Source organism: Aythya marila, assembly GCF_965140915.1.
Source record: "Aythya marila genome assembly, chromosome: 2".
In the NCBI taxonomy this organism is placed as follows: domain Eukaryota; kingdom Metazoa; phylum Chordata; class Aves; order Anseriformes; family Anatidae; genus Aythya; species Aythya marila.
In genome coordinates this window covers 98,645,667-98,669,747 of record NC_139043.1, presented here as the reverse complement: position 1 = coordinate 98,669,747, position 24,081 = coordinate 98,645,667, and the positions used below count along the sequence as shown (strand labels likewise).

Sequence of the window (24,081 nt, the reverse complement as noted above, 5' to 3'; positions counted from 1 at the left end):
ATGTTGTAATTGTAGTTCCATTACTACTTTTTTTTTTTTTTTTCCATTGCAACTTCATTCCAGCTCTCAGTTTCCTTCTGCCCAGTTTCTGACCTGGAAGAATTTCTGTGTTAGTCATCTAATTTACTTAAGTCCCACTTAAAAAGGAGTTGTGCATTTAACTCATCTACATGACTCTTATTCTGTTTTCGATCATGGCACCTAATCTAGAGCTCTTTTATTGGAATAATAGTAATAATAATAATAATAGTAATAATTTGTTGTAAGTTATTTATAAAGTGCTCATTGCATTTGTTCTCTGCCAAGGCTCAGACTGCTTTTGTGTTGGTAAGACACAGTGTGGTCCACAAAAACTCACGTGCAAATAAAATTCTTCACAACATAACCAACTAAGGCAGACAGAAAGGATTATATGCTAGCTTTTTTATGCTACATTTCTACTGTGTGTTCTAAAGTGTTCTGCTTTCCTTTAGTCCTTGTTTTAAAAATTCAGCCATGATATGTATACACACACCTACAAAACTTTCACGAAGAATGCTTGTGACATTCCACTTTGCTGTAAAAGCTCTATTGTTGATGAGAAAAACAATCACATCTCAGAAAGATAATCTATTCAAAGAATAAAAGTATTTTTATTAAGCTGTAACTTTATTGCAAATAGATTGAAAAGTCACTGACTCCTAGGACAGGGCAGCAAAGTCCACAGCTGAAGTTTTGTAGCACAGTAATGAACAAATTTATAAATGCTAAATCAACAGGAGTGAAAACACCACGAATTCATTGATTCTCTATTGTCTAAGCAGTAAAATTCTTTACAAATTTGCACTGAGTGAAAAATATGTAGTTAGAAAAGGTCACCTGAAGTTTGTCTAATGAACATAAAAAATGTGCAGCTCAAAACAAATCTCGTCATTTCTGTGGTATTTATAGAAGTCTCCTATTTTTATATTTTCCAGCCAGAAGGCCCAGCATGAATTTTTCTTTTCAGCTAATCACTAGGTATGCAGTATCTTTGGCATGATCTAAATGTTACAAAGTTATTAATGAAATCACTAATGGTATTGGGTTAGCCTAGTATGTTAGTGGACAGCATGTTATATTCCTTTTGATGATCCTGAGATAACAGGAACTATGCCTTCCAATTGAAGTGCACAATTTGATTTCTGCCTTCTAACATGCTTTTATGGCATAATCAAAATAGGACTTGTTTTGAAATATTTTGAGATTACGCACCATTTTGCTTTCTGGTGGCTTTTCATCCACATATAAGCCCAGAAGAGTTGATATTTACTTACCATTTTCCAGCTGTCCCTTTTTCACACATTGCTCTACTGAAAGCATCCATTTTTGCATTAATATTCCTGATGCTGAATATGACTAATGAGGTTATTGCTATGTAATGTGTGAGAAGAAACAGACAAAATAATTCATACATTCATAATCATATTAGGACTATATTATTATTACTACTACACTTTTTAACCATTGAACTCCATAGTGGGCAAAAATTAGTCTCATATAGCAATTCTGAATAACTGTAGATGCCCCAGCACGTGGTCCTTTACTCTGAAGGAGTTGTATTAACCTTTAATATTCTACCTCAAAATACAGGACAACTGAAGCATCTCAGATTTGAAATGTAAAGCTATAAAAATGCTGTTTCATCCATTTAAAAAATAAATAAATCAACAGCACAACTCAAGTACTCATGTATACAAAATGCTAATAAATTTCATAATGGTGTTCATTTTTATACATATAACATTTACATTAAGAGACAGGGTTTCTATTTTAGCTTTTAAACACTGCTGCAACCCCTACCAAGCCAATTTTCATGAGCTGATTTCATGCTGAAACTAGGCAGCTAATTACCTATACAGACAGTAGGAGACTGTTAAATACTTTACACAGGGAAATCCAGAAAGCAACACTTTTAACAGAGACTATCTAGCCACCAAGAATGCTAAACACAAGTAAATCCTCCTTTTCTTCAAAGCTTTGAGTATAGTACCATCAGCTGAGGAGGTTTGAAATATCCTCTATGTGCTGTGTACTGCACAAATGCAGAAGGAAGTAATCAAAATGCAAAGGGCTGAATTTGCACAACAAAAGAGTCTTGTTCATGAATATGTAGGAACCTGTGCAAAGGCATACTTGCACATACACACACAGAGCATTGCAGAAGCATTGAGGGGTGTGTTTTTAAACATTTGTAGGCTTCATTTGTTGTCAGGAACTGTGTTTCCTAGGCTTTGGCTGGCATATAGGTTTATTCTAAAGGTCATTGGAATGTTTGAACAGTTGTTTGTTGTGTGTCACACATGAAAATCTGCAAATGAAAGTTTTATTTTTCCCTCAGTCTTGGGACTTGATTATTCTGGAATCAAGTGTCAGCCATGACTCAGGAGCTGAGAAGCTTATGTCAGCAGGCTGGTCTTGGAGGGTTTGACTAATATCTGCCAGATTCCCTGTTCTCAGCTAGTGTTAATTCATTGTTATCACAAATAATATGTTCACTGACAAAATGCCTATTGACATCTTTTTATTTAATTTTACTAAGACATATCACTAGTGGAGAATGAGGGCAGCCACTGATTTCTTTGCTTCAAAAAGGGTTCATTGGAGTGGTTTGGGCCCATGATGCCATTGACAGAACAGTACAGCAGTTTCAGAAGTACCTCTGTGTTCTGGATATAGTAACTATGTGACAGCAGAAACTGTAGTGCAGGAATGTCCATGGTTGTTCTTTTTATTAGGCATTGAATTCTTTCTTGTCATTATTAAGTTGAATGCCATTATTAACAGAACTTTATAAACATGTATATTACCTATATACTTTTGCATATATACTTGCATGTGTGAACTTAGTACACCCACGACTGTGTTGGAATATGTGTGACTGTATAAGGTACTAATTTTTTTCTACCACTATACTTATTTCAAATGTCATTTATGAATCAATCAATAATCATTAAAGAAATTATTTTTTTATTAAATTAGTTTTTTTCACTTCCATTAATTTCATTAATTAATTATTAATTCCATTAGTTATGCCATCAATTAGAAAAACAAAATATTCTCCACTGTAAAAAGCTATAGCTGTACAAAGCCAAGACAGTAATATTAACAGTAAATTGATGAGGAATTTTCTTTCATTTGCTTTTTGTGATTTTTTTATATATTTTTTTTAATTCTATATTCATAGATACCAGACAACACTTTGGATATTTTGGTTAAAACATTTAAAGCATTCTCGGAAACTGATATTGATTTCTCATCACTTCTCAACGTCTGCACTCTTAATGATATCCAAGTTATGTTTTGCGACTATTTGCTACAAATACATGAAAAAATATTTTACAGATGTATTTTACTTATAAAATAATATAAAATATGTATTATTCCCAATTGTATAGGGAATACAATACAGTAGCAAAATGTCTATACATATAAATAGCCAGGCCTGGAAGAACTATCAAATTTAAAATTTGTGGGTAATTCCTTTTATTTTTTAGATAGTGATGGCATACTCTGGTGAAATACAAATGTCCATGTGCTAAATTTCAGTTTCTGTTTTCACAAAGCATTCTCCTAAAGAGAAAAATGTGTAATAATTGAAAACCATATCACAGCTTTCCCAGCATTATTGTGCCCCCCTCAAGTCTTTTACTGCAGCTAAGTGTTCTCTCATTCTAATTTAAATTAACTAAAGAATTCTTAAAATGCTGTCACATAAGGGAGATGGAGAGCACTTTATACACAGTGCCTGCTCAGAAGCATTCTAGAAAGTGAGGCTATTTTTGAGGTGGGCTTGACTGGTCCCACAGGCTCTTTTAATCTTCCACTTATTTATAAGGTACTGAAGGAAGGTATGTCCCTTAGCCCCTGTTAGAGGAAATGCTATTAGCTACTGTGTCCCTCCTAATAATACTTCTTCACTATCACAGTAAGTTATTGCTATTATTGCACTATTAATAATTCCGTACTCTGAGTAATAGTGCGATGGTGTGTGATTTATTTCAGCTATGAGTAGTCACTTGTCACATATTTTCTAAAAAGCTTCCATCTTATTAGAAAGAGGTGAGGGAAAGGCAGAGTCTAATGGAATCCTTCAGTCTCAGCAGTTCCAGACATCATTTGATCTTCCTGACTTTTTAGAAGAAAACTCAGTACAGTGCTATAACTCACCAAGATGCTTCATCTAGTTGATTATCCTGTCAGTGGCCAAAAAGTCAAATATAACATTGCACTTGCATGACTTGCTTGAACCAGTGCAACAAAACAGATTTTCACATTTTAAAGATAGATATATACACATATATACTTGGACAAGCTTGAGGAGTGGGAGTATGTGAACCTAGTGAGGTTCAACAAGTCCAAGTGCAAGGTGCTGCATCTGGGTCGGGGAAATCCCAGACATGAGGACAGACCTGGTAAAGAGGTCATTGAGAGCAGCCCTGCAGAGAAGGACTTGGGAGTTCTGGTGGACAAAAAGCCTAACATGAGCCAGCAGTGTGTGCTTGCAGCCCAGAAGGCCAACTGCATCCTGGGCTACAACAACAGAGGGGTGGCCAGGGATGTGATTGTCTCTCTCTACTCTGCGTTTGTGAGGTCCCACCTGAAGTTCTCCATTCAGGTCTGTGGCCCCCAGCACAAGAAGGCTGTGGAGCTGTTAGAACAGGTCCAGAGGATGATCAAAGGGTGGAGCACCTCTCTTACGAAGAAAGGCTGAGAGAGCTAGGGATGTTAGGCCTGAAGAAGAGAAGGCTAGGGGAAGACCTCATTGTAGACTTTCAGTACTTAAAGGGGACTTATAAAAAGATGGAGAGAAACTTTTTGCTTAGTCAGATAATGTTAGAACAAGGGAGAATGGTTTTAAACTAAAAGAAGGGAGATTTGGATTAGATGTTAGGAGGAAATTCTTCACTCAGAGGGTGGTGAGGCACTGGAACAGGCTTCCAAGAGAAGCTGTGGATGCCCCATCCCTGGAGGTGTTCAAGACCAGGCTGGACAAGGCCCTGGGCAACCTGGTCTAGTGGATAGCATCCGTGACAGGGGAGTTGGAACTAGATGATCTTTAAGGTCCCTTCCATCCCAAGCTACTCTATGGTTCTATGATATATCCATGTCTTTCCAACTTGGAAAATATCCCTCCTTTAAAATGATATTTTAAATGATCTTTGATATACTTTTTGAAAACAGCATCTTGGGATGAATGACAGAAGAGAATTTATTTTCCTTAATTGCATGATATCATGCCTCAAAATTCATAAAAGTTGGCATTAAGTAAATAAAAGTGCAAAACTGCATTTATTTGTATACAGTATATAAAAAGAAACAAACAAAATTGAAACCCTCTGATAAGTACCATTTACCATTAGTGATGGTATTGAAGGACAGTTTAGATGATGACACAGTGGAAATCCCTGAAGTTCTTTCAGATGATGATTAAGGGTGCCTTATCTTTTTTAGTGAAAACTGATTGGATGATATTTCTGTTGACTTGTCTAAGAGAACTGTCACTGCCACCAGAGAATGAAGAGTGACAGCAGTGATCCAAACAAACAGTGGTCTGGAGACAACCATAGCATGAGTGTGTTAAAGGTGTTTTGCATACACAGTGGACCAGCTTGCTGGGACTAATAGAAATGAAAGAGATTGATGCAAAACTGTTTTGTGGGAGAACTAAGCGCATGGAAGCAGAGGAGGAGACAGGAATGTGGTGATGAAATACATAGGCTGGTAAGACAGAAAAAGAAAGGGATTTCTGAGTAAAAGCAAGGTACCTGATTTTTTTAAAGAAGCACTGTAACAACTTTTGGAATACATTTAGCATTTCAGGAATAACGTCTAGTCAAAAAGTGTGGAAGATCTGAGCACAAAGTAGCAAGAAGAAGTTAGTCGAATAGATGCATGTTATTGGCAAACTGACTGTCTCAAATAGTTCGTGTCACAGGTACTGTGTCATTTTATGGTATGCTTCTTTAAGCCCCATTGGACCAATTTCTTTCTCAGAGAGAGAAAAAAAAAAGAGAGAGAGAGAGAGAAAGAAATTAAAAAAAAAAAAAAAAAAAAAAAAGAAACAAAGAAAAATGAGCATGATTAGCTCTCAGCCTTAGAAGTGCAGATGAAATGGAGGGCAGCCAAGAAAAAAGTGTTCAGTGCATGTGGAAGTAGTGTCAAATAACCGGTAAAAAGGACCATCAGAGCAGAAAGACAATTAGAGCAGAAATAGTAATACACAGAAATAGAAATGTATATTAGCATTTGTCTTGAGACTAATATTCTGTCCGTGATATGAAGGGTACCTATAATATGAATGTTCCAGAGTGAGAAAATAGGAAAGTACTTCAAAAGACTTTTGGCAGGGGTACTCAAAATCGTTTTAATGGCATACATGAAATAGCCACAAACATACCCAAGCTATGATGCATAAATATCTAGGGAAGGTGTGGTCATCTTTCACTGCATAAGAAGTATCCACAATACCATAACGGAATTGTGTCCTTCGTATTGGACTTGATGATCCTTAAGGGTCCCTTCCTACTCAGGATATTCTATGATTCTATGATTCTATGATTCTATTCTTCCACCAAAGTGGATTCTATTCTTCCAAAGTGTTTGCTTTTTGGATAGCTATATATAAATGTTTAATGAAATCAGTAAGTCTATAGTTAATGGATTTTTTTAATTTATTTTTTAAACCTGGCATACAGAATCATGGACAGAAGGGCTTGATACAGTCCAGTGTTCAGAGCAGTTCCATGGCTGTTATAAATTTCTTATAAAAATATTACTAAAGCAGTGCAGGACAGTAGGAGCTTAAATTATGAAACATTGAACCTAGATGAGTAAGCTCCAGTGTAAAAGTAACTCGTTAGTGTTTTTGTTGTTATTGTTGTTGTTGTTTTGTTGTTATTTTGTTGTTATTTTTGTTGGTTTATTTGTTTGTTTTTCACAGCAAAGGTAGATTGCTTTTTTTCATTTTGCTTTCTAACAATGCCCCAGATTCAATGGGAAGAGAGCAGGCACGCTGTGTTTGAAAAGCTTGCGAATTAAAGAAAATAGATTTGAAAAGCCTATGCATTAAAGAAAATGGATTTCATGCTTTTAGATTCTACTCTCCCATATTTGTTTTGAAGTCTGTGTGTTTTTTCTCTGCTGGTGGACTTGTCAAGGAGCATTTCTTGTCAATTAGTAGCATCTCCTGCCATGCAAGAAACTGGACTGAGGGAATATTTGCAAATAATAGACAGTGGCACATACACGCAATCACTAATACTTGCCATTCTTACACTCTTTTGTTTTAAGCAAAATCCTCACTGAAACTAACCCAAAGCATTTCTTTCTCTAGTACAGTGTAAGCAGTTTCACACAGGACTCATAGCAGATATTCAACTAAGAGTAATTGATTGCTATTAATCAGGATCAGGAATAAGCATTTATCAAAACTTCAGAAAATGGATAGCCATTCCATCCAGCAAAGTTTTAGAAATATGATACTTCTTGGAAAATATGTGGTGAGCCAGTCGTTAGAATATCAGAATATTAGAATATTAGGCATATGAAATTATAAATGGCAACTAATAAATTGTAGTTATTTTTCATCCTTTTATATGCTTTTCCTCTCCTTTTTCTGCATCATTTTGGTCCATGCTTCTTTTGCAGGCCACCTGCCACTCGTTTTTTAATCTCTTTGTTTTTTTTTAATCCTTTTGTGTGAAGTAAATACTAGTACCTTTTCCTACACGCTTACTCCTGTAGTTGAAAAGACTGTCTACTTTTACATAACAAAATTTTACAGAAATGTTTTGAGGGTTCTCAAGTTCTTATCAAGTTGCTACTTCTCTGAACATTTCAACAATCAGGCTAAAGAGAAATTCTTGCTGAGATTTTTCCCCCTGCTGGAAGCACCAACAGAAAGATATATACACAGTCAAAGTTGGAATCAGAGATGCCAGGCAAATGCAGTGTGATTTGTTTGATCCATAATAGAATTGCTGTTGTTATCAATTGAGAGAAGAACAGAAAAAATGTCTGTTTCAATTCTGCTCGGCTTAGGTAAAAGAGGAAAAGGTAAAGAAAGTGGGAGGAAAGTCATGTTTCTTCTCTACATACCACAAGTAAAAAAATGGTGGAAGTTCAATTAATGTTTTATGTTTGTGGTGGGGGCCATGCCTTTCATGTAATTATTTTTCTATATAATGTTATTATTGCACATACAGTTTACCACCAAAGGACTTACTTGACTGCTTGTATCTGTATGCACTAGGGATGTGGTCTTCTGTTCTTACTGTAAGCTCCTGAGAAATCCAGCTTTTTTTTTTTTTTTTTTTTTTTTTTAGCAAATCCCCATCCTGTCTTGCCCCCAGTGTTTTTAGTTTTGTGATCAGTGTTGGTGAGTCCTTGGATATTATTAGCATATGTTAATTACTGATTAGTGTATGTACATAGCATGGTGAGTGTCTCTGGACAACCCTGTGTGCCCATAATATTTGCATATGACTTTCTGAAAATTCCTCTTTCATCAAAGTAGTCAAAGCAGTAGCTCTCATATTATGCAGACAGAGAGTGACATTGAAAGAAAACAACAGTGGTTATAACCCCATCACAATAAAAACAAAGTGTACGGAAAGTTTCAGAGTGGCTGACCACAAGTGCTTTAAAGTGGCCAAACCCATTAATGATGCTGCACTTAAAAGAGGGAAGAAAAGAAAAGAAAAAAAAAAAAAAAAAAAAAAAAAACTTGGAATGTCTTACTTTTGTAGTAGTGAAAACTCACAAAGCAAACAGCATAGACTGCTGTGTTCTCCCTTCATTACTCCTTTGCACTTTGTGTGTCCCACTTTTGATATGGGAGAATTCAGCTTTATTTTCCATAACCTGGAAAAGATGATGTTTTGAATATACATCATAATTAACTATAATTTGCTTTTCTTCACATGTTCTATAGTACTGAACCTGGCTTTATATTAGCTCATTAATATTTTTTACCTCTATTGTCTTAATATTTACTCAACCACTAAAAATGTTAACTTTATTAGTTCATTACCATTCAACCCTCCAGAATTTTTCCCTGGCCTCCTTAAGGGAACATATTCTTATACTTTTATTGAACTTCAGGAAATGCCTGTGTCCTCTGCTTCTGTCAACATAAAAAGTAGAGTAACAACACAAATGCAATATCTGACTGCATCATATTAGGTACAAAGTGTTTCCAGTAGCATTTAATATGTAGAGGCATTATAGGATAAAATATCTTACAGATCGTTTTGAACGTGGTCCTACATTTAATATTTAATATCATATTATTGGTAAGTGCAGGTACAAAGTGGTTTTTTTATTACTTCTTTTTGGTTGAACTTTTAGGTTGACCATGATCAATTACTCCAAATATTGTTGGCATATGTGCAATAGTGTCCAGTATCATAGCTTTGGAGCACCCCCAGTTCCTCAAAAATGAAATAAACAATTTTATCTACTAACACTAGTTCCTCGGCTACTACTTTGCTAACATTGGCAGATGCCTCCTTTACAAAACTCTGTTTCCAGAGAGATGATTGAATAAGTTCAGAGTTGTGCCTCATTTCATCAAGAAACAACTTGGACACTAGCAAGTCTAAGCTAAGAGGATTTCCACCCTCACTGGGAGTAGTCCCAAACATAATGGTGCCTTCAGGGCTCTGAAAGGGAAAAAGAAGAAAATGAAGATCCTAAGCTGCTAAGTTTTGTTGCCTCTGTTGTAGCAAGTAGTGATGCACTGCCAGAGGCCAGAGGGTCCCTGTATGCTTTCATTTACTTTAAACAGTAGTGATCTTATTTGAGTTTTCTCACTAACATTTATGTATTTGGCAAAATCAGTGTTATTGCTGTAGATTAATGCTGCTTCACCTGTTTTTCTACTTAAGACAGTGAGAGGAATTGAGTAATATTGTTATGAGATGTGCTTGCCTTCACTAGAGAATAATAGGGTGGCAAACATCCTGTAGCAAATAACTGTATTTGAATATGATCCCATGTTCCAGAACTTGGAGACTATATCCCTTTCATTCAAAAGTGACATGAAAAATAATAGCTGAACCATGCTGAGTGAAATAGCTTAATCAAAAACATTTAGCTGTTTGTCATCTTCATAACATCTTTATTTTTTTCAGACCACTGTTTTCAGTTGTGTCTTTGCAGTATAGCCAACTGTAACTGCCACTTCTGCACTAAAATTATAATAGTGATATAAGAGTTCTTGGTTTATCTTTCTCAGAGCTGCTAAGGACATATAATCTTCCAAGACACTGTTCAATATTATTTCATCATTATCAACAAGAACTGAGCTTTACAAACCCAGATAATTAATTTTTCAGGAACATTTTCTTGTTCGTTCTGTTAAACTGTAAAAAAAATGCAAATGTCTTGTGTATTTAAGAATATGTCAACAATTGTTTTTATTATCCTTCCTTTGTTTTTTATCAATTTCCTTTTTGCATGATATATATAAGATCTAAAAAGGGAAGGGAAGGGAAGGGAAGGGAAGGGAAGGGAAGGGAAGGGAAGGGAAGGGAAGGGAAGGGAAGGGAAGGGAAGGGAAGGGAAGGGAAGGGAAGGGAAGGGAAGGGAAGGGAAGGGAAGGGAAGGGAAGGGAAGGGAAGGGAAGGGAAGGGAAGGGAAGGGAAGGGAAGGGAAGGGAAGGGAAGGGAAGGGAAGAAGGGTGCAGTCAAAAATCTCCACAGAGTGGGTTGTTCTGCATATACATATTTATTAATTGCCTACACTGATTAAACAGTGCAAAGTGAATTGAATACTGACACAAGATAGCAATTTGCATGCTCAAGCTAGTATACTTTTACTTAGAGGTGCTAAAGCATAAACAGCACCATTCAATCTTCCCCATCAAATTGTTGATGTTTTATGAAACTAATATTTACACAGGAAGGAATAAAGTTCATATATATAGTCATATTAAAGTATTTGGGATTTGACTTATTAGACCAGGAAATCTCCTCTAAGAGAGGAGAAACTAACTGTAGTTTCTACCGTTGAAGAAATAGAAAATGTAGCCTCTGTATGGTATGTTTACCATTAAGTACGGATATATTTCATAATTTTATGTCAATCTCAACATTCTGCTTCTTATGCACAACTCCAATGAAATCTGCTTCTCTGCTTCTTGTACTTTAACTAGCATTGGAAATGAGTTACTATATTTAACTCTTCAGCATTATTTCACATTTATTCTGATACACAATGGTAACTAAAATAAATAAAGTATTTTAATGGAAATACACAAGGAAGTTTGTTAGTTACCTAAATAAAAATGGTCTGAAAAAAAGTCCAAAACAGAGTCCTGCTTATTATCAAAACCAAGCCTTGGGGAAGGAAAATAATAATAATAATAATAACAACAATAATAACGAGAAGAAGAAGAAGAAGAAGAAGAAGAAGAAGAAGAAGAAGAAGAAGAAGAAGAAGAAGAAGAAGAAGAAGAAGAAGAAGAAGAAGAAGAAGAAGAAGAAGAAGAAGAAATATTAATATTATTATTGCCACTGTCTCTTAACTATGTCTTATGATGGACAAGAAAATATTGCTGGAAACGAATTAGAGAGTTACAATGGTGGTGGATAATCACTCAGTCATTGGTATAGTCCAGAGAAAGGCATAGCTTTCTTTTTGTGCTTCTGTTAAGCAAAAAGTGGACAGCATATGACATGCAGGAATGCAGGAATGGGATAGTGTCCCTGAAGCTTTAACAATGAGATATATGCCCCACTAGTCTAAATGGGCTAAAACAGAGACACAGCAAAGACACAGCAATTGTAGAAGCAGCCCAAGCAATGAGAAGAAAAATTTCCCAGGAGGCATAATTACCTCAAATACTGTACAGAAATCTCTCCCATCTGACAAAACAAAGAAAAACATGTTTTCATGATTGAAAAAAAAAAAATGTATTATATTATTCCCCTAAAATCATCACTTGGTTTAGGCAGAAAAAGAAATAATCTCATCATACTTTTTTTGTTGTTGTTGTTTTGTTTTAACCATGACTACATATAATATCTTAAAAAGCTATGTAACTATCATTTGGAAAGTATCACAGTCCTCTAGGAAATAATGGAGAAGGACTGCTTTCCTCTGAGTAATTGAATGTCAGCTATCTTGGAGAATATCATCACTCCTTTCCATCCTTATGTTCTCAGAATTGCAGAATGATGCCATAAAAGGACTTATTAGGAAATCTGTGCCTTTAGTTCTTTTAGTTGAAAACACTGAAGATGACTCAAGAAATACAAGATCTGACCTTGAACAAATCTAAGCTGCATGATCAAGTTACTGAGCTTCATCATGTGGTAATACTCCATGCATTAACTTATGCCAAATTCAAGAAGATTCCACATGAAAGAGAGACAATTTAAGATTAAACACTGTGCTACTTCATAACCTATGTGCAGGAACAGTGAAAAGTTACCCATCTCAGCTGAAGTGCAACAATATTACAATAAATTTTATAAAGGAATGTCTATCTAAGCAATTAGTAGATATCTTACATAATTAATTTTTCTTGTTGTATATACTTGTCAGTAAATAACTATAGTCTAGGGGGACAGCCAGATGCCTCATATATCAGATAATTTTCACTATTATTTATCTCAGATCATAAAATTGTCAGGATATCCCTGTTTGACACTCCAATGAAACTCTGAAATGATGACAGCAAAGCAAGGCAATCTAACTCATTAGTCACATAGGATGTGAGCAACAGACAAGGCTCGGCAGATTTTGAGATTCTGTGTCTGCTTGTTCTGTGTTTTGCCCTTTATATTGCTGCTGTGCTTTGTGTTGGTGATTTCCATTTCCCTTTTGTGGATATTTCACAGGACATTTCCCTACTTTCACTGACCTTGTCCCACATATAGGGCTTTCTATCCACGTCTATATCTGAATTAATTACACTTTCTGCACATTTCTCTCATTAATTGCCTTCTCTCTGCTTCACTCATAGACCCTTCCTGGATCCCATACATATCCTATTTTTGTAGTTATCTTTTTTTCCTACTGATTCACCCACAAAATGTATCAGTTTTTGATTGCTTTATTCTAAGTCAGATTCTTAGCAACATTTTCTTGCTTCTTCCTGGTTTTCTATCCTTTCAACACAGAAGTTCACCTTACAGCTTTATAAAAATCTACATTGTTTGTTTTAGAATTCGTGATAACTATTCCAAGGTATAAATTGAGTTGTTATTTGTTTGTTTGTTTTGTTTGTTTGTTTATCTCAATATGCTCCCATCAGAAGGAGTTTATTTGTTTTTCTTGCTATTATTATTATTATCTCAGGAAATAGCAACTTTGGGAGGAAGCAAGTTAGCGTGTATTGAAAGTTGGAGAGAGCAAAGCTTTTGGATCCTCAGGGGAGCTTTGTATTCATTTCTCTGTGAGCTCTACTGGTTAGCAAGTCTGTGTTTCGTGTGCGCTGTGTGTAACGTCCTTGCACACAAAGAACAAACAGGATTTCTGTCAAAATGGCTTAGTCCAAGTTGAGATAACAACAAACATGGAAAGAACAAAAGTGAGACATGCACAAGGGGATGTGCATCTCCTCTGATAATCAAATTAAACTGAAGGCAAAATTGCTACTTTCGACCACTTTTTAGAAAATCAAAGCAGTAGTAGTAACACAAGAAATAAGTACCTTGGTTCAAAGCTAAATATTTTATATCATATGGCTCTTTCCCAACCGACATCCATATCTTCGAGGCTTTAAAGAAAGGCCATTTATTATTTACTGCTCCTCTTGTGACAGAGAAGGTTTGCTTCCCTATATCAAATCTGACCACATTCTTTGCATACAGGAAATAAGCACTAGCTAACTTTTTTACTGCACCTTGAAGTATCTGAGTGAACAGCTTTGCTCTTTAAAGGAAATCATCTTGCACACATTGAGTGTGGACTACACTACAGTAATTGCATTCATTTTGGTACTGCTGACTGCTGACTTTTAGCACTTAGATTTCTGGACAATACTTAATCATGATCTAGTCTCATTCAAAAATTAAATTTTTATTTAAAGAACTAGAAATGCCAAAAAAGGGTACTAATTTATTATGCATTAGTTATTAAGAGCTATTAAGAGTTATTGATAGTAAGTAGTTGTTAATTCTAAAGGTTATTTGTTTGGTGCCTATTTGAGGATATTTACCTTTTTAAAGTTATTTTTCTGTAGTTCTATACGTTGCTGAGTAATGAACTTACAAATCACCCATTTCTTTAATGCTAAACTGTATATGGGTATAAAGAAATCACTCAAAACCATTAAAAAATAGATATATGAAGAACTAAACTCTTTCTGGTTACAATTGTCTTTGTTTCTTTTGTTTTAAAGCAAAGACTTATAGCAAATAATGTTCCTAGGCATCTCATATTTCAGACAACCTTCATTATTGTGAAAATACATTTTATATTTTACTGAAATAGTGAAATGAAACTGTCAGGCATGAGAGTATGAACCTCTGTTTGGGAAAAAGTACCATTTGAATATGGTGGTCAAGTCAACAAAGTTTCCTTTTTGGGGGGAATTCTGTGAGGTTACTATATGGTACTGATTTTGCTCTAATAGACAAACTTCTGTAGTGAGCAGAGGCAGTGGGAAACCATTATGTGGATTTGGGAAATGTTGAGAACATCTGGCAAGAGTGGTGGGAAAATCTCTTTTGGCTGAACATAAATCTTACCTTGAGTACAACCAGGAACTTTCATTGTGGATCTCTGAGTCCACAATGAATCCACAAAGTTCTTATTTTAAGAACTAAAAATCTTATGATGATTTTCAGACCTTGTGCATCTACTTGTTTCATTATCTGCCCATTATAATTCTTTAACAATAGAGGAAAAAAATACACTTTTCTATTTCAGTCAAAGCACTTCATACATTTTAATGCATTGAATCCTTAAATATCCTAAAGCATAGGTTAATCACATCCCTGTTTTAAAGTTGGAAAACACAGAAATAGAGAAGCTAACATCGGCAGTTTTCAAGCATTCACAGACTGTTAAGTCTCTCATAAAAAATTAAAGTATACAAAACCAGTGAATTTTTTTGACAGTGAAGGTCATATCAAGTTGGAAAAGCTGCAGTGCAAACCTGTGGCAGTACCAGGAAAAGAACAGTTCCACACCTTCATTCTGTCTTTTCTCTAATGTGACTTTAGGAAATATAAAATTTATACGTTACTACTTGGATATAAAATATTTTTTTGTTTATTAAGAAAAAAATGGACATAAAACTATTTTGGAGAAAAAAAAAAAAGAAATATGATGAAAATTTTTGGTTTATGCTCTGGGGAAGGTCATTTTTCATTTCAAAAGATTCTAGAAAAAAGAGTTTAAAAGTTTTTGAGGACAGCTCTCAAGCAACAATAATTTGATTGAATTTTAAATATAATTCACTGTAACAAAAAAAAAATGCATTAAGTACAACCACATGTGGTGTGTATTTTGAACTAAGAGTCTTTAATTTACTCAGTTACTTCACATTCAGTCAAGCAACGTGTTAACAAAGCTAAAGCTGAAACTGTAGTTTGAAATGGACAGTTATCTGGCACCTAAAAGAGACTGCAGAATAAAATAAAATAAAATAAAATAAAATAAAATAAAATAAAATAAAATAAAATAAAATAAAATAAAATAAAATAAAATAAAATATATATATAGTATCTTTGCTCTGCTGACTGTTTTGACTGTAAATAGGACATGCCCAAAAGTATGTTTTAGCATATCTGTTTGTCCATTTTCTTTGGCCAGATATGTAAAACTTCCCTTGTCCTTTCTGGAAAACTCATAGAGTACACTTACCCCTCTCCCTGTCCCCATCATGCTTCTTCTAGTTCCATAAATTCTTCTAATTCAGGAGTTTTTCTAATTCAGTCTGTTTCAACCTTCCCTTGAAAGACTGTAACTAAACCTGAAACATGCCTCTCCTCTCAGTGACCTAACTAAGGTCTAATCACTTTTCATCTCAATGAAACAATAAAATATTGAGGAGATGAACAGAAATACTTCACTATAGCAAAGAAAATCACCTTTTTGGAAGGCTGCTTGCAAAAAACAAGTTTAGATGGCAGGAAGGGAGTTTCATTCAAAGTTTTTGCTTTTATAGAGCTCAGGCTTGCTGTTGGCTTCATTCCTGGTGCCTTTAAGTCATGTTTAACATAAAAGGGCTATTTGACACTCGAACAAATGAGGCCCATAATTCTCCTCCACATCTAATTTTGAGCCTCTGCATGTATATCATACACTGTTAGCTAGGGAAACCCATAATCCTGGGAGGCTGCCATCAAGCATGACATGTCAACTGTGGTCACCCACTCCAACTGGAAAGCTGGTCCCCGCTGTGCCATCCTGGGTGGTGGAAGCAGTGCCGCAGGGGTGCAGCAGTCTGCATGCCTGCCTCCAACTTGGTGGCACACAGATGATACAGGATGTGATCAAATCAGCAGTGGGGGTGATTAGGTTTTGCTCCGTCAAAATAAGCAGCTTAACTCCTGAATCTTAATCACGTTCCATTGCCTGCTTCCTTGTTTTTATCCCTGTAGGATTTTTCATCTTCTGAAACCAACAAAGAGATCATATTTTGCTTCAGTTTCTGAAACCTCATCTTTTTTTTTTTTCTTTTTTTTTTTTTTTCAGACATTCCATTCCATGCTGTTTGAATTTTATTAAGATCTCTTTACACAAAAGCAGAGTACCAGCTATATGATGCCCTGAGGGATCTCAAAGACTGTTGCTATAATGTCTCAAAACTCTTGAGACATTTTATTTCTACCATAAGCTCCCTGGAGGATTGTGGCTAAGAATATAAAGTATCTTAAATGTTTATAGCAGGGATCTTGATCTCCACTGGAATTCAATGTGAAAGTTTGGGTATTTTTTCCCATTTGTCTATTAACTGGCACATCTCATTATTACGGATCAAATAATACCTGTCTGCAAAATGGCTTATATTTTTCTTACATCTTGGGATGAGTGGAGACTTTTTGTTTCAAAAGTATGGATGTTTGTAACATCGTGAATCATCTATTCCTAAAACTATGACTTTCTTTTCAACATCTCAAATGGTCATTACTAAGTATGTTCACCAGGCATTTTGCAGAAGCAGCTCTATTTTATGTTTCTGCTTCCAATACTTTCTATTCTCTTATGCACAGCCATGCATAAGTTCGTTACAGGAGACCCAAAAAAGCATGCCTCCTCCAGTGTACAAGCAAAGATTTAGTAGGTGTTAATAAGGTTTTATTTTAAGTGGTCAGTCCTGAAATCAAAAGGAAATGCTGGATTCTCAATAATTTTTTATAAAACACAATAGCCATGTAAAGAAATAATGTTACGAATTAGAGAGACAGGTTTTAAAATAAAATTTCAGAATAAGAATTATTTAGAATTCAGAAGATGTATTTATAAGAAGATAACTCATGAAAAGAAATGATTCAGTTTTCAAAAAGCTGTTTTGTAATTGTGTGTGTGCACATAAAATAGCAGGAGACATGTTTAATGACTAAATAAAATAATATAGATCTATATGTTAGTTTGATTGGACAATATTTTGTACAATTTAATTTCTGAATAATCATTCAGATCCTGGATTCAAACTTTAAATATATTGATATTTAAAACTTTTTTGAATGTTCAACCAGGACACATTTTTCTAAAATGCTTAGTAACAGTAATTCTGTATGCCTTGGACATCCTGGGACCATACTGAAGGTGTTGGGATATTCAAAACATCACATGTCCTATAACATAATAAATAAACCAAAAAGAAATTAAAGAACCCTGGTATTTTAGGGAAATTTAAGTCTTTCTGTTGTCGAAGGATGTTATGCATCAGTGACTCAAGTCAACAATTTTCTGTCGAAGATAACTCTGAAAATCTTTACAGGCAGTATCAGACCAAATCAAAAGGATTTTTATTGTTCAGTTTCTAAAATTTCAAAAAGAAATATATAAAAATACAGAGATGAGACATAGATAATCTCATCATGGAACTACTAATATAAATATGTCAGATTCCACTGCTGTTTAGCACAGTATATATCCTTGAAGTAACCGTCACTCAATAGTCTACCACGTGTGGTCTACTAATTTTTTCTGTTTCTCAGCCCTCTTTGTCCTTGCATTTACTATATACCACTTTTTTTCCTCTGAATAATACCATAAGGCTATCACAGTAAGGGTGATAGAAGTTGCTCTTTCAAAAGAAGAAGGTTAATTTATGGATTTTTTTATTTATTTAATCTTCTTAGGCAATAGAATTACTGTTTCTATTGTCAAATAGACTGGATGTCTCTTGTAATTATAAAGAGATTTAGATATTGCCTCACATAAATGTACTGAGGCAGACGTATTTTAACTCTTGTAATGCTGCCTTTCCATACAGCTTCTCTGTAGTGATCAACCCAAAGAATATTTTTAATTGGCCAGTGTTATGTTAAAATGTCAGCTATTCAAAGTCATGCTATACTATGTACTTCTGTTATCAATTGGTTAAGATAATTAAATTTAGCTCCTACGTAGCCATGCAGACATTTGAAATAATGCTATATACAAGTGACTTCATTACTTCAAGTTTTATTCTGTGATAAAACTTATTTTTGACTGTTCAGAGAATGATTTAAACTGAATTTATAGGTTGTGTTCATGAAGTTCTGCACTTTTCTTGCAATATGTCTCTCTTTAATGGAAAAAATAACTGCAGATAGTCAGAATCCAAAAGATTAACTATAAAAGTTGGCATTTTCTACTGCAAGGTGTGCACTTTTTATAATAGATAAAAATTACACTACTCTTTTTTTTTTCCTTCTGTTCTGCTTACTGCAGGATGTGTGACACAGGAGAAGGGCTGTTCACCTTTCAGACACGAGAAGGAGAAATGATATATCAGAAAGTCCATTCTGCAACACTGGCAATAGCAGAACAACATGAAAGATTAATGATGGAGATGGAGCAGAAGGCACGGGTAAGGTCCCATCACTTATATATTTGAACTTATAAGGATTGGCAATGAACAAAAGTCTGTACTAATGTCAGTCTATGGATTCGGACATAATAACAGTATTAGCTGCATGACTAAGACAAAACAATCTTTAGCTTTTATGTATTTTCATGGTCATGGATTTTCAGCATTTGCTATACAGTGATCTATTGTTGCTGTCTTTTTGGAAGAGTAGATACCACTAAGCGCTAGATCCATGGTTATCTTCTTGAAAACTGTGGTTCTCTTACTCTGAGATGAGACTATTTGTCAGCTGATAGTCAGCTGACAGCTGACAGCTGACTATCAATGACTAAGTGTTAATTGGTCCTCATGGCCTCACATGTGGAAAAAGACCAATGTAAACAATCCAAGGTGACAGCAGGCATGTACTGTTTTACTTAACACAGGAAAGAAATTAGTTCCCCTTACAGTGAAGTGAACTCATAAAGAGCTATTTTTTTAATTTCAAGGTCAGAATTCCTAGTTTTCACAAGTTATCTTTAAGCACTCATAGAAGCTACTAAAAAGTTTAGAATATTTAAGACTAATAATAATAATATAATAATAATAATAATAAAGACTACCTTTGTATGCTTAGGAGTAGAGATGATCTTAAGTGATCATTCTAGAAAGCTAACTTTGAAGTGTGGTTTGAAGCTACCTTTATATTCACCGAAGAGGGAAGATATGGGAAGGCCAGGAAACATTTTCTGCATGGTTTTCATAGAATCATAGAATGATTTGAATTGGAAGAGACCTTAAAGATGTTCTAGTTCCAACACTCCTGTGATGGGCAGGGATATCATCCACCTTTCCTCTCAGATGACCACAGTTCTCCACACATCTTTCTCCCTAGAAAGAGATTTCAGGGTAATTGCACCCTTTCCACTGACATTCTCTTCATTCTTTCCTTTGCCCACCATGCAAATGTCCACAGTCACACAAACATGACTGCATGATCCTCTTCCCACATACTCCATCGCTGTCAAAATATCTCACACTCCTGAGAGAAAAGCTCTTTCAAAGCTCTTTCTTGTCTCTAAGAAAAAGCTGAGATGGGAAGCCATAAAAACTGAACAAAGTAGTACCGTGTTCAAAAAAAACTTGAGATACATAAACTTTGGACAGAAAAAATAGGAAAAGGAATATTTACAATCAAGATATAAGGTTAGGGACACAAAAACAATTGCTAGAAAGTCCAAGCCAAGATAGATGGCAGAGTAAATGTATCTCAAGCACTTGGGGGGGTGCGGGGGGGAACTGCATTCTGCTGGGCTGGAAATTATTTAATAATAGTCCAAAACCAGGAAAAAGCATCATTATAAATGTTATGTTTTTAAAATGTCTACACCCATAAGAGAAATTACAGCATTTTCAAGCTGCCCTAATAAGCACTCTAGACCTGAATCCATATTCCTTTCATGGAATCACCAACTTCAGATTTTCCACCAGTGCTTCTGATTAGCAACTTCACTGCCTAGCAAAGCTGATCCCATTCTGCCATCATATGACTTCCCTAAAACCTCATTTGTGATGACTGTGGCCATATGGTATCAAACTCTAAGAGCAGACTGAGAAGTAGAAATGACTCAACATCCATGCAGCATATAATATACCTGGTTTCTAGATAAAGCTGTTATGTCATCAGCATGGGGAGATGGGTAGAGGCTTATGGCCTATTGCAGGCTATGTAGAAGCTGTAGGCTATGCAAAAGAGGCTCAAAAACTAGTTGATTTTTAAACTCCAACTAGTAAGGTAATGTTTTGGTTTTGGAAGCTCTGCTGCTCTTGACTGATGGGGTGCTGAACTTTTAACACATTTTCTGGATTAACTGCAGCATCTGAGTTGTATTCATATTAGGAATAAAATATGAAGATACTAAATAGATTAAATGTATTATTTTCCTTTTAGCAAGCATAACTTCTCTCTAATATCTAAACCCTACAGTTTAACCAAATACCTATCTATATTATTTTTTCCCTTAATTTCTGAAATCAAAGTACAAGCAAGAGATCTCTTAAATCTGGGATCTAGGGGCTACAGTTGTCTTTAAGCCTTCCTAAAGCTTGACCTTTGTTCCTTTGTTTTTACAGCCCTAGAGTTGATTTGTATTGTTTTGTTTTACTTTTTCTTGACCCTTTCTGTAATATACAGCTTACATATAATATCATATAATTAAATATATATATACTTTTTGTGAAGGTGAAAATGAAAGAAATTTAAGTAAAGGAAATAGTATAATAGTATATCCATTATTATACAGATCAGAAAAAGGGAAGAAATCTAATGACATTACTTCTTCCTTACAATCTTCAGAAGCTATATATTAGGAAGGACTCTTAAATATGTGTTCTCTCCTAAATGTTAACACATTTTAAGTAACTAATACTTCAGTTTAGTTTATTTTTTCCAGATTATGTTACAATCCAATATTGTAAAAAGTGAAAGCAGAAATCAAAATGCATTCTTTACTAGAACAACCTTGATGAAATGTGTAGGTAATGATTAGTTCTCATAATGAATATATAAAGTGAATATAGAATATAAGACAATACAAACCTTACTGATTAAAAAACAAACAAACAAAAAAGACATGAAGCATACACACACACACACGTTTAAAAAAAAAAAAAAAAAAAAGCTGAATTAGGTAGTCAGGTGCACACTTTTGTTTTCTACCACAACTCTTCCAAAGTATAACTCTGGAAGAAGGATCTGAAACATGAGATCAATTGTCACTGACATAGATGTGTTTCCAGGTTGGTTATTGGCTTTACTGTGATCAAAACAGACTGGATTTTATTCAAAAACTAAATCAAAACTAAGTGAAGAATGACCTAATTTAGCTCAGGTGCTCTTCTTGATTGAGTTTGAAATGTTAAATTGACAGTATGATAATGTTTTATGCTCACTTTGTTTTGGGCAATAGAAAATTTGGGCTAATGCTACTACTTAAACTGAAACTATTTGCAGGGAAAGTGTTATCTGTATATGAACTTTTTTCAGACTTCCATTTGTTAATTGCTGAGTGTAATAGAGATGACAATTTGGGCTTAGAGTGGTGTGTGTTTAGGGGGGAGGGACTGATATTGGAGTGTTTTGTTAGTGTTTTTTTCAGTATCAACATGAAAGTGTAATTAAAAATAATTCTTGTATGCTTATTTTTTTCGTTGTGCTATTTTCTGTTGTGCAACATTATAGTTGATAGTCTCTTAAAGATATGTTGTTAACCTATCTATGATAACATATTCTTATCATCAGAATAGTCTGTATTCTTGCATATCTCTTCTCTCTCACACACACACACCCTTCTTTTTTAATGTAAGATTTATAAATCCAGTTGGATTGGTAGTCCAGGAATTAAAAACAAAAAGATGATATCCTCAGGAATAGCAAGTATCCTCACCAGTATTGTGATGTTCAGCATGGAAGATATACATTCCTTCCCTGTCCCCAGGCTGGGCTGCAAAGTCCTTCCACTTTGCTTCTATAAGCTCAGGTTCTTATCTGACACAGTGACAGAGTGAGTTAATTCAGTTTGCTAATATGGCAAAAAAAAAAAAAAAAAAAAAGGAAGAGGGTTCTGTTGGGTTACTGGGCTGAACTGGTTTGCACTAAACCATGAGATCTTCTCCATTGTGTCTTCACAAGGAGAGGAGGAAAATCAACTATTAACTCTGTAAATGCTGAGCATCATCCTTTCTGCAGCTAGTAAATGAGGTTGATTTTGGTGATCTTTTTAAAGAATCTCAGTTAAAGTAAATCTCATGCATCAGCATACAAACACTGCTGTTCTTAGCTTCATTTGTCTAACCTCTACAGCATGATGACAACATGCATACAAACAGCATTGTGACTTACGGCATGATTTTTCTCCCCAATGTCAGCTTTATTCTGCCACTCAGCCTTCACTGAAAACACTTCTGATAGAACTACTTCACCTCTTACTGTCTGAGTGTCTAAAATGTGAGGTTAAGAACTGTAGATTTCTCATATTATGACTCATATGAGGGAAGCACACTGAGGTAATAGTGTTATTCCTTTGTAACCTTATAATTACTTTTTTCAAGCTGCCAATAGAAACCTATTATGTAATCTCAAAATAAAAATAATACAATATGTAAAACAATAATTCTAAAAGAGATAAAGTTGATACCGACCTTCTGATGTTAATGAAACATCAGTAAGACTGAAGGAAAATTTCATAAAAAATGAGTGGTTGGAGTTTCCATAATTTATTATCATAGGAAACTTTCTATGACACTTGTTTTTCTTAACAGAGCAAAGCTGCAAAAATAATGTAGTTTTAGATTGTGATACTTTTAACATTTACCAGAAGATAAACACATTCATAAAACACATCTGTATACTTTTCTTCCATTCTCATTATTTACAAGCCTTGTATCTAATATTCAACTTAATAAAAGTGAATGAGTCATCATGATAGGTTTCTGTCATTTAAATAAAATAATATCAGTGAGTTTGTATTAAAAACAAATAAATAAATCAAACCTCAGTAGTAGGGGAATAACAAATTTACCAGAGAAGACAAATATCAGGGAATTTAACTGGACTTTAAAAGATGCTGGAGAGGAAGGTGGTTAAGAAACAAGCCTGTAAGTAACTTAATTTTTCTATTCCTTATCTGAAACACGGTGAGGACAGTATTTCATTAAAACTGGTCTGAGGATAAACATAAATTACAGGGTTGTCAGGCATGGTATGAATGAGAATGTAAATAGAATTAAGAATATCACTGTAAATTGTCATAGAATCAGGAAAAAATAACTGAAGCAGGAGAAAATAATATCATTAATTTCATAGTAAGCTTTTAATTTAGCTTTGCTCTTTAAACAATTCTTTATTATGTATTTCTTTACTTATTTTAAGCTGATCATAGCCTAAACACGTATTTATCAAAACATTACAGAATCAAGCATTGTCAATGAACACACCTACAGATTCTAAATTTTTTCACTTTCAAAAGGTGGTTTCCATTTGAAGTATCCTACCTTTGCCAATGCATCTTCGAGGCCTTACTTGGGATTTGGTTGTCATTTAT

At 34.7% G+C, this 24,081-nt stretch overlaps 1 protein-coding gene across 1 annotated transcript in view; it reads left to right on the top strand.

The window, feature by feature from the left end:
• The window catches only part of DOK6 (docking protein 6), a gene marked incomplete at its 3' end in the record, with an annotated part of 177,214 nt that extends 156,455 nt beyond the window's left edge, over nucleotides 1-20,759 (top strand). The window contains exons 6-7 of the mRNA XM_082755383.1: nucleotides 18,862-19,000; nucleotides 20,646-20,759. Of these exons, the coding sequence (XP_082611509.1) occupies nucleotides 18,862-19,000; nucleotides 20,646-20,759 (253 nt within the window). The remainder of the gene's footprint in view (nucleotides 1-18,861; nucleotides 19,001-20,645) is intronic.
• Between the last annotated feature and the right edge of the window lie 3,322 nt (nucleotides 20,760-24,081).